We start from the raw sequence: 12,294 nt of genomic DNA, 5'->3' as shown, positions 1-12,294 counted from the left end.
AAAATTAAATCGGGAAATCATACAGAACAGAGAAGCGCAGTTGACGCTGTAGTACTCTTCGAAAAAAAAATGCAAAACCAAAGTTACAAGTTAGTAACTTTTTTACTCTGGCATTGCTTTTTTATCATAGACTGAAACACCTGGACAAATAAAATAAAGTAGTTGTATAGAGAAGGCAGCAGAGGATGAGCCTTTGCAAGGTTTTACATTTTGTGGCAGGCTTATTCCCTTATTTGTGCATGTTCCATTTCGTCAGCACTGTTCAGTGGCTTGCTTTCAAACACTTTCTCATCTGCATCTAGCTGGTAAGCTTTTTCTTTTCGAGGTACATGATTATTATCGTATCATACGTAGAACGTCCTGGGACATCATACAATTTCAGACCAGGGATGTAGGTAGTTTACACTGGTGCAGCAGGGCAGTGGCACCGGGGCCCAGATGTCTAAGGGGTGCACTAAATCTCTATTATTAGAGTATTTTGTAACTCAAACCAGAGAACCCATTTTTTGCTTGCACTAGGGCCCAGGACACACCGGCGACACCACTGTCTGTTACGGGTCAATGTGCATTCACAAAACAAGCAAGGAAAGTTCAAATGTATAGGATAGGCGGATGAAACACAAGAATAAGCTTCGGTAAATCAGGTTCTCGCGTGTAATCAATTACTTAATGCAAAGACGTTTACCACAGGGCGATAACTGGGAGAAATACTTACATCAGGATGCATCCCTCGAGTTGGCATACGTTGTCGAGGAATATGTTCGTAGTCATGCCGATCCTCGGGCCACATTTCATCCCTCCTAAAGGACACTGAAAGAAAATTCCAGCAAGAAAGGGCAGTTAAGTCAGCTACTGAACCATTAAGGACCACAAATCCAGTTAACATGCTGAACGCAAAGTATAGAGAACTTCTTTTCATTTTAAGGTTTCTGTTAAACTTCTTTCGTGCTTTGGTTAAGGAAACGGCAATACACATTGACAGGGCTTCACTCGAAGCATGGACTGCAAAACAATAAGAGATGTTCATTAAAAAAAAAAAAGATATTGCGTTGGGATCAGTATTTTATCAGAAAATATTTAGAAATTAGGACTCAACTCGATTTTCGAGGATAAAGTACCTCCAGCCAAGGAAGAAGAACGCACCGAAAGCACGGAAGCAACTCCTGTGCATTGTTCTAAAACAATGGCTCTTAACCTGGGGGCCTGTTTAGCCAACCCGGGTAGTGGTGGTGGAAGGGGGGGGGGGGTGGAGTTGTTTGGGGGGGCGACTTACAAAATTAAATATTAACAAATTAATAGTGTATGTAAAGAAAAGAGCAAAATGGAAAATTTTAAGACAGACTTTGAAATTGAAGGCTAAGGCTAAAATGAAGTTTAAGTGCATCAAATAAAATGTAGTATGGACGATGAGGTCTCAATTGGATTTAGAAAAACTCCAAAATTAGCTTTAAAATGTACATTTAGGTTTTTTAAAAATGTGTTTGTGAATAAATAAAATCAGATCACATCATCGAATATACCTAGGGCGATATCCCCAGCTTCCAGTAATAATTTAGCGGTGGTCGCCAGGTTCCAAAAATGATTCACGGGGTGGGGGGTGATGCGGGATGTCCTATGGTTCAATTAATGATGAAATGATAAAATGAGGTCCACAGGAAGTGAGAAGGTTTTGAACAAAACAATGATAACTATAAATGCCTCAAGCCAAATCACAAATATATTCAATCACACTGCATCTTGAGCGATGCTGTTTACATCAGTGAGACTGTAATTTATTGTGCACTTGGGCATTGCATTTCAAAACACTTTGATGCGCAAAATACATTTACGTCACAGTTTAAAAAAGAGAAAAGCAGGGAGTTTAATCAGGTCAATCCACTCTTTATAGTGACTCATAAAACACAAGCTATGGTCCTGACCAAATTCGAGAAGTGTCTAGTCAATCGAAGGGCAGGGTGATCTCCGAAAGCCTGCAAATGGGCAAGGTTCAGCCCTTCATTGACAGTAAGCCTTTAAGAGGACCACATTTACTATTTCGGATATCCTGCATGTACTTTCAATAACAGCAACACCTCAAGACCAGACGAAAGGTGTCAGGATCATTGTATCATGGGAGAGTAAAAGAGGAGGGCCTATCATCCCCTGGACCTCGTTACTGCTGGCCGAAGATAGGATGTAGGGATACCAGCAATTGGGGAAATTAGGGCTTGATGCACAAAGAACTGGTCACAAAATACTGGTTTCAATTTGCAACCAGTGTATTACTTTTCAAACTGAACTATGTACGCGAAGGGCGGTTCACAAATTCCAAATCGCAGTGGGTTGCAATTTGACCCATGGATATTAATGAAGTGGGTAACAATCTGCAACCCACTATGATTCATAGCCATCACAGGTATGGTGGCGTTCTGGGGTCAGCACACCACCAGGTCTGTGATTACTTTTAAATAAATATTAATCAAATGGGGGAGGAGGAAATTCTGATCCCTTCAGTTTCCTTATTTGAAGCTTAACTAATCAAGGGGGAAAGGATCACTTGCTCTGCAAAAACCTGGGTATGCAGAAAAAATCCGAGGTGTCTCCGGTAAAAAACCCTCATGCACGTGTTTTCAGAATCGTGGTAGCGGTATATGTTGGTTCTCCGCTCTTCACACACGTGTGTGCATAATCATAGGGTTAGTTTGGTCTTGATTAGTTAATACTTTTAAATAAAGCAATGATATTTTTTTAATGCAGCCCATTTTGCATAACAGAAAACGTGACAAAAGTTTAGTTAACTGTTTTTCAAGGGAAGCTAGTGCCCATGGGACCACTGCCTACTCTTTAAAAATGTTTTGTCAACATTCACAAAGGGGAAGGAGTCATTTGGGGACCTCTTCCTGTTTGCAAATGGATTACCACTACATTTGTGTAGTCGGTAAAATATTAATGTTTTGTGACCGGATTTCAGTTCGAAAACATTTTGCACTCATACCAAATCAATATTTGGGAGGGATGCCCCAGCACGTCCCTTCCAAATACTGATTCAGTACGACAAAATTGCTATTTGTATTTGTTACAGATCAAAAGGCCTTTTTGCAACCGGCTTGTTCATGTTGGTTCCCAGATGTAGAGAGGGGTTGAGGTGCAAGACACGATGTAAACCACACTAAGTGTGGCACACTTTCATGCATCTTCCTCTTCCTTCGCTGCTAGCATCCGGGTCAGATGAGTACTGGGACTCCGCTCCCCTTTCATATACATTCCAACAGTTTTGCAGATAGAGACCTGTTCTCTTGCAGGTATTTGTTTAGGTGCTTTGGAAAGGTATCACTGCCTTGCTTCAGGATGCCACTGGAACGCCCTGTAGTTCCTCTGCTGCCGCGAATACAGTTTCCCTGACCGAGGGAGTCGGTGCCAAGGTGCACAACAGTCCACCGTCCGCTAGAGGGCCCATACCTGCCACTTCAATATCAGACACCAACAGTGTCTCAGCAGGGTGCACATCAGTTACAGCCTTCGCGGAGTTTACCGAGCTGTGTGCCCCCGGCAGCCTGGAGCTTTGATATCCTGCGGGGTAAGGCAATTAGGAGCCCTGACTACGGTGTAAGGGAATACGTTGCCCAGGCTGCAGTTTTCCTGGTCGGTGCCTTTTGATTGACCGGTTCAGGGCGACGTGTCTGCCTGGGCCCTAATAACATTCCTTTGGGGCGCATTTAAATATACATATTCCCCTTCAGGCTATACACGGCCCTTAGCCTGCTAAGGTTGTTCCCTTAGTGCTAGAAACCTAACAAGGGCTGTTGTTACCCTTAATGTTGGAGACCTTACAAGGTGTATTACAGGCTTTTGCATATTCCTGGGGCCCTCTCCATACAAGTTACTCCCTCTTAACTGGTGGGTGGCCACCGGCCCCTATTTAGCTGTACAGCACGATTATACTTAACTCAGAGGATTTTAGGGACTATTATGAGGGAGAGGAGGAGGTATATTATTTCCTGGTCACAGATGATTTATGTGCCATGGTGGACGCCTCCATACTCAAGGCAGTCTCAGACGCAATGGTCAATCTGCAGAAGAGACCTATAGATATGGTACCACGTTACCTTCAATCCCTCGCACCTAGGGAAGACCTTCCTGGGCCTTCAGCACCAAAACCTCCAGAGCCGGCAGCTGCTCCCCCTGAGAAGCTACACAAACACCCGCAACCCTGGGGGGATAGACCTAGATGCCTTCGCCAGGCTTAACAAGCATTTACAATGCAACGTTCTCGCCTTTGCAATAGTTAGAGCTATTGGCATTGTAAATGACAACATTTTTATGTATGTGTTGGTTTTGAAAACAGATAAATGGCATTGCCATTTACAATGCCAAAAGCTTAATCTCTCGCAAATGCGAGACCTTTTGCAGTTGCACACACACGCAGAGCCACACACACACATACAGCCATACAGAGCCACACACACACACACACACACACATACATACACACACACATACACACACACACAGAGCCACACACACTGCCATCGGCTTCCGCAAAGCATATTTTACAATACTTTTATTTCTGATTGACCACAGGAAGGGCCCTTCCCTGCCCTTGAATCCTGCCCCATCACCACACTGTGCTACCACGAGCCTGCACACCACACATCAGTGTTACCACAGCCGTCATATGAAACGGTGCAGACAGACTCCCCTCCAAGCTCACTTACAAACCGCTAATAAATGGCAGCAAGCAGTTTATTCACCAGTTCCTCATGGACTCCCACAAAGCTCACGTTCCCTTCATGCCTGACCCTACTCGATCACGCCTCAGCCCGCAGGTCGGCGCTGGAAGGGTCGCCGTGCGCCTAATTCACTCTAGGCGCATAGGACGCAGCCCACTCGCACCTCGCCCCAGGCTACTACACCTAGACACAGAACGCTTCCTGTAGCACTTATTTATTACCAACACGCGGCAGGGCATTTTATGCAAACAAATGCAAGCACGCTGCCCCGGGCAGGCAGAAATCACGTTCTCTTAGCCAGGATAAACACCAACTGATCTCTTCCGAAATATACAAGCGATGCCTAGAGAGGCGAACTATTGCAAAGGAGCGATGCGGGGACAGGATCCCTGCTCAACACTCCCCAGCCTTGTTATATCTGTGCCACCAGTTTAAAACAACTTCATACGTCCATAGCGCCCCCACCCACTCACTAACAGCGTAAGCAGGGGTGGGCAATCGACGCAGTTCATGTCGAAAAACATTCAACCGGTGGTTGAGGACCTCTTTGACTTTGATCGGAGATGCTCACAAACATCACTGCTTAAAGGTTAGCACGATGGAGCTGTGGGGGAGGGAAGATGGGTGGGGAATGGCAATGGGAGGGGAAAGAGGGGGGGTTGAGAATCCAGCCTGGGTGGACGGGTGCAGAGAAGGGCTGAGGTGCGTTTTTACTCACCGTCATTTTGGGATATTGTTAAAAGTTGGGGGTACTTTCGTTGTCTGGTTCTTCCCTTGCTTTACGACTCCAAAGAGGAGGGAATGAGGAACAAGTTGGCACATTGCACAGACCAAGAGGGGAAATTTGATCTTTGCAGAGGATAAACATGGAGTAGCGTGTTCAGCCTGAAACAAACACACTCAAAACGATGTGAGAGCTACACGGTGTGCAGACGGCGCCGAGGAACAAAATTTAGTCGGCAACGAGGAACACAATGTAACTGAGAGCAATCACAAAGTTGAATACAACACATAAGCTCATTAGAGAGCAATGCCCTGCGGCCAACAGGCTGCTAAGCCTGCACAGCCATATTCGACCTTGACACTTCCATAAGTGTCTTTTGTAGATCTTATCAGATCTCAAAGGAGTCTTGCATGCCAGAATTTGATCACTACATAACTCCCCTACCGCTGGCCTCAATTCTTACAGTGCCTTGTGCTCTGAAACAAGTACCAAATTGTTAGCATTTTATTTAGCAAGCTTCGGGAGGGTAGACAGCCCGGTATTGCCATGTTATGTGATCCCGGGAAATGGATTGTCAGCTGGAGAGGGGCGTGCAGAAGAGCAGAGGCCGCCGCCGTCATGGAAATCACACTTGAAGCACCTGACTAAGATATAAAGTGTCACACCCTGGTTAGAAAAGTTGTCAGTCTCCCGCAGACGTCAGGTGCGTGCAGGTATACCCCAGGTGCCCACACCAGAGCTTCGCCCGGACACACCGACGCGGCCTGTAGCGCAGCCGCAACTCCCCCACAAGTGCGGCCCGCGACAGTGTTGGCCCGAGCCCCATCACACTGCAGCAGCGTGGGAAGCGGGGCCCCGGGGATTAGAGACAGCGGCTCTAAGCAGCCAGGTGGCAGCCGGTCAACGCTGTGCCAATAGCAGCCTTGCACTGCTAGGGAGGCGCCGAGTTGGATCCAGCCCCCAGGGACTGTTGCAGCCCCGCTGGGCGTGAGAGGGAGGCCTCCATCTGCGAAGGTGACCGTCAACTGCAAAGGCGGCGCCTGGCTGGATTCTGCCCCCAGGACCTGCCTGCAGCCCCACGGGGGTAGAGGGAGAGGTGCCTCTGCACAACAAAGGATCGCCCAGTGCGCAGGCTTGCGCTGCTAAGGTGCTGCCTGGCGGATTCAGCCCCCAGGGAGTGCCTGCAGCCCCACTGTGGGATGGGGAATTGCTTCCAACACATGGGCTGTGCACCACGTAGAACGAGCTGCTCCTGCAAACACGTAAACTTTGCATCAGCGGAAGATGCTTTAGTAGGAAACCCGCGTGACATCCCGACGCCCCGGCAAACACACACAATGTATGCTACCAGACTGCTATCACCCACCCACTGCTGTGCTCCTGAAAGGCAGCGGGTGCCCCGACTTCCTGCTGGGGTAAAAGGTTCCTGATCTTCTGTATGGGGCCATCTGGACCCATAAAGAAGATAAACCTTTTACGCCAGCAGTAAGTCAAGTTACCCAGTCTAAAAAGGACGGGGCTTGGAGAGAAAGGAGAACGTCACTAGGACCTGTCCTCCAATGGCTGGCCACCGTTTTGCAGGAACGGTGATGCCAGCCAATGGAGAAGAGGGGCGGTGTTTAACCTTGCTAGTAGAAAATACCCTACATCATTAAATCTCGCCAGCTCGACTGCGCATGTGCGCAGTCTTTCGCAGGCCGAGACCTAAAAAGGCGTTTTTGGGGGGCCAATACCCTTCTGCCACCAGAAGCCGTGGCCGATCATTCACCTCTGGCAGAGTCCAGTCCCGGCACCCCCACCCTCACACTTAGATGGTTCCACTATGAGCTCGGATGGTGGTTTTCACCACGCCAGATCCTGAAGACCTTCTGCCACCCCTCCCACTTAGTCACCGCCTACTATAGATGCACCTGTGGATTCCCAGTATGATCTCCTAGAACCCAAGGAACTCAGGCACCCCCGCTCCTCGGAGTGGGCGCCTTGTGATAAGGTATCCAAATATGTGGTTCAGAAAGCTACACAAGCCACTGGACCAAGAAGTCCTAACCTATCTTCAGGTGGAATGCCCCCAGCTTTCTTTAGAGGGTAGGGTTGAGGTCATGCCAGAAATATATTCTTGTATGACCACCATCATGGCCAAGAACATCAAGAATCCTAAGAAGTGCATCAACTACTCCAGGTAGTCGAGCCAGGATAAGTTCCTGGACATTACAAGCCTATTTGACATGACAGAGGAGGCTAAAGCGTCCAGAGCCTTGATTTCTCCAGACACGTGGTCCAGTTGGGCACAACGGGCAATTATCTTCCTCGGCAATGCCAAATGCACAATCTCTATGGAAAGGTGAAGATCATTGCTCATAAAAATTGACCCCAAGCTAGGGGAATTGGCCATGTCAGAGGCAGGTCAAGTGGCCCAGGGCAGGGGTTCTTTGGAGATCTGTTCGTCAAGGAACTTGGCAAATTCTATTCTACTTTTAATTCCCTGGACAAGGCCCAGTCAACTGCGAAGCGCATTTTTAATGCATGTGTTTTCAATGGGCCGGCCGTGGCAGAAGTCAACCAATTGCAGGTCTCCTCACGCTTTGGGTGATTCTACCCTACCAGAGGTACACCACCGCAACAGCCCCCGTGGCAGAGGAGTCACCTCCAACTCCCACGGTGAGCTTTTAAATTGTTTTATGCACTCGCTCGGGGGGGGGGGGGGCGGGGGGGGGAGGGGAAGAGTGGGGGGGAGGAGGGGAAGAGTGGTGGGGGGGGAGGGGGAAGAGGGGGGGGAAGAGGGTGGGGGTGGTCGACTAATGGCCCATGCCTAGGTGTTTCAAATGGTACAAGGGTTCCATGTGGAGTACTGAGGGTCCCCTTTTCAACCTTCCACCCCCTCCTCTTCTGCGGCCTGGAGGCCACACTTATTCAACTGGCGGTCCAGTTACTCTTAACCAACAGGGTAATTTCATGGGTTTCTAAGTAATCTGTTTTTGGTGCACAAGTCGGATGGGGGTCAGTGTCCAAAGATCAACCTCCAGGAATTCAACGAGTGGCCCGTGTACCACCTCTTCTAGATGGAGGGCATCTACCTCGTCCACGACCTTCTTCGGCCCAACAGTTGGATGGTCTGGCTGGACCTCAGGAACGCGTACTTCATAAGCCCGATCTTCCAGCCACATCGCCGGTATCTCCAGTTCCAATGGCAGGGGCAAACCTTTGACTTCCCCTCTCTGCTTTTCGGTCCCTTGTTGGCCCCTTCGTATTTAACCACAGTTCTGAGGGTAGTAGAAGAGCATATGGAGTGCAGATGATTGTGAACCTGGATGAAATGTTATTCATCGACCAATGCCCGAGGACGCGGACTTGTCACCTCTAGACAGCAGTGGATCTCCTTCAGTTGCCTGGCTTGTTATCAACTGAGCAAAGTCCAGTCTCTTCCCATCCTGTTCAATCATCTTTTTGGGTTTCATAATCGACTCTATGGAGTTTATGTAGAGCCTTCCTTTCAGGAAGATAGCAAACATTCAGCATGAAGTGAGGAGGATGCTAGAGAGGCCACAGACCTCTCGGCCGCCAGATAGCCAGGGTGGTAGGCCTGTTATTTTTCTCTATCCAGGTCATCTTTCTGGGACCCCTCCACTTTCGGGCTCTACAGCAGCTCAAGGCATCTCACCTTCACTGTGGTCTCACATTCTACCAATATGCTACCATGTCAGGTGAGGCTAAGGGAGCTCAATTGGCGATTCTCCCATATAGAGGCATGGAATGGTCACGCCATTTTTAGATCAAAACCATATCTCGTGGTTGAGTTTGATGCCAGCGGTTTGGGCAAGGGGGCTTGTTGTAGGAAGTTCACCACTGGCGGAGGATGGTCCGTCGTAAAGCAGTCTCTCCATATCAACTGCCTGGAGTTGATGGTGGGTTCTTTTGCGGTCAAGTGTTGGCAAAGAACGTCTGGAAATACTGAAACATGGTGCTCCAGGAGGTAACAGCAGAAAATCTTCCAGGGTCCGCTAACCAGGTGTCAGACTGGCAGTCCAGTCATCTGAGATTAAAGCCTCTAGAAACTTTCTCCAGCAATGTTCCAAGCCCTTCTCTCCCTGTGGGGCTCAGTCATGATCGACTTGTTTGTGTCCCGCTTCGATCATTAGCTTCCCCGGTGCGTCAATTGGAGACCAGATCCGGGAATGGGAGCGATTGATGCCTTTCTCCAGGATTGGTCAGAGGAACAGGGTAATGCCTTCCCCCCGTTTGCTATGATCGTGAGGCCGACGATTCAGTTACTGCAGAAGAAGGCAGATTTGGTAGTGATCACCCCGGTGTGGAAGATGCATATGTGGTTTCCAGTTCCAATTGAACTTTGGTGGGGTTTTCCAATCAGTCTATACCATTATGCACCTCTCCTGAGTGATCTATCCGGAATCCCTCACCCCCCCGTGCTGCGTGGCAACCTTCTGCTTATGGCGTGGATCATTAAAGGTCTCAATTGCAAGTACCTAACCTATCGAGAGACGCAGCACGTCTCTGCTCTCGAGCCTGGGCGGATGGTACAGTCAAGAGGTATTGCTCAGCTTGGTGTCAGGAACGAAGTCTGGATCCCACGAGGATTGGCGCCGTCCATGTCCTCAATCTTTCAATCAATACCTTTAGGTCGGCAATCTCAGCAGGTCATGCTGTAATCGTGGGTCTTCCAGTCGGAGAACACCCTTGGGTTGACTAGTTGCTCAGCAGTATTCAGCTGCCCCTTCCTCCAGAACCCAGATATTAGGCCCTTTGGGGCGTTAATAAAGTTTTAAACCTCTTGTCTTCAAGTCCTAGTAACAGGTACTTTTCCCGAAAACAGTGGTCGGCTAAATTGTCCATTCTTCTGTGTCTGATTTCCTGTAGGAAGAGTGTCGGATGTCAGAGCCCTGGACATTGCAGGACGCTCCTTCACTCTGGATGAGGTCACCTACCATGTGGCACGTTGCACTAAGTGTCCTTCCAGAGTGCATTCCTTTCCATTTTTGACAGATGCACCCAAGTTGTGCGTCATCCGGTGTATAAAGGCCTATGAGATCATGAAAGCAGAGCTTCGGCATCACAGGAAAAAGCAACCCTGATTGCTTTGAGGAAACTTTTCGAGCTGTCTCATCCCCAACCATTGCGTGATGGGTGCAGTGGTTTATGCAAGAAGCAGGCGTTGACACCCACATTTTTGGAGCACACTCCACTCGAGGTGCAATGGCCTCGAAAGCCTTTGCTCTGGGAGGTCGCATGGAGGATATTTTGTTTGCAGCGGACTAGCCTTCGGATCCAATCTTCAAGAGGTGAAAGTGGTTTCAAACCAGCCTCCTCTATTGCGGCTCTGGTGGTGGATAAGCTTAAAATTAGCATAATCCTCGCCTCCAGGTCCTAACAAAGAAGGAAAAATGTCCCAGCTATCGTAACCGAAAGTTTCAATTCTATTAAAGGACTCTGAGGTGACGATTAGCCCACCCAATGATAAATCATGTCCTGCTTACTAGATCTGATTATTGGTGTAAGGAAGGTTTTTATGTTTCGCCTGCACATTGCTTCCACTGTACTTCATCCACTGAAATATTTTGTACTTAATACATCTTAAAAAGGGTTCTCATCAGATTCCGACACCGAAGTACTGAGTTAATCTGCTTTTGTGAGGAACCTTTTTGATGCAAACATTCTGCTTGTCGGCTGCATGTTTTTCCCTCTCCTTCACCCGCCCTCTTCTTGCTTGACCTGTTGCGGAGCAGCCGGCCTTGTGAATTCTGTGTGAGGATGCACCCTCTTGTTTCAAACCGTTAGTGTAAAACTACTTTTATATCACCATAGGAGAAGGGTTCACCTTAACCTGGCAGTGACAACAGAAAGCCAATGTGTACACAGGATAGCCAGCAGATGCAGGCAGAGGGCATGTTTAATAAATACGTCCATGAAAAAACAATGGGAAAGGCAATAAAGGTCCTCCAGACCTCCTGAAATCCATACTTCAGCAACAGGTTTTCTCTTTAAGTATTCAAAGCATACCACCTTTAAGGATGCTTATAAATGTCCTTTAATGCACCAAGGTTTTTAGGGCACTGCCAACAGGAAAAAAAGAATGCACACACAAAGCATGTAAAATAAAAGGAACTATTTGAGAAGAGCAAAAATCCACCTGATTCCCTTTCTGTATATTGTATGATGTACTGTATGTTGGGTAGTGTCTGTTTAGTTGTTGTTTGCAGTTATATGCTGTGTGTAGTGGTGACACCAGGAACTAGCCACCAAGCTAAAACTGTTAGTAGCCAGACTCTACAAAAATAACAAAGGAAATGTAGTGTTGTGACAGATGGCTCACATGATTCCGGTCCATAATATGTTCTAACAGCATTAATTATACTGACAGCTGGAGCATTACACCCGAACCTGCACTGCCTTAGGTGCTGAAGCCTCCTCCAATCAGTTGAAGCTCTTCTGCGACAACCAGCCTGGTGTCTCCAACTTTTAGTAGGACAGAAACCTCAGATTGTGCATAACGTGTACTACAGTGCTTCACTGGCAAAGGGATTTAACTAGGTAGAGTGCGAGCTAGAGTTATATCTTAGGCTAGAACATCTTGCCTGCCCCACTGCAAATGTGAGCTTGAAATGCAAACGGTTTCGTAAAAGTAAAATGCTACGGTCCCCCATATGAATATATAACGTTGAGTTTTCCCCAGGGGCCTCTGGATCTTTGACTCTCGCAGGCCCTCGAACCACATGGGCTGAGAATAGCACCGCTTGCTATTAAGTGTTATTATAAGTCATATTTTTCTACTAACATGAACAGGCCACGCATTTTAAACTTTTAAGTTCATTAGTTTGTGCCATTCTATATCCATTTTGGCCCTCCCAA

General features: G+C 47.8%; 1 protein-coding gene across 3 annotated transcripts in view; it reads right to left on the bottom strand.

The window, feature by feature from the left end:
• PPHLN1 (periphilin 1) overlaps positions 1-12,294 on the bottom strand; it is a 718,032-nt gene that overhangs the window by 552,275 nt on the left and 153,463 nt on the right. For all 3 annotated transcript variants that reach the window (XM_086919492.1, XM_086919497.1, XM_086919496.1), the window contains exon 3: positions 716-810. In XM_086919492.1, coding sequence (XP_086775618.1) covers positions 716-810 — 95 coding nt within the window. The remainder of the gene's footprint in view (positions 1-715; positions 811-12,294) is intronic.

The sequence above is a fragment of the Lissotriton vulgaris genome, chromosome 1_1 (genome assembly GCF_964263255.1).
Source record: "Lissotriton vulgaris chromosome 1_1, aLisVul1.2, whole genome shotgun sequence".
In the NCBI taxonomy this organism is placed as follows: domain Eukaryota; kingdom Metazoa; phylum Chordata; class Amphibia; order Caudata; family Salamandridae; genus Lissotriton; species Lissotriton vulgaris.
This window is presented reverse-complemented; position numbering and strand designations above follow the sequence as displayed.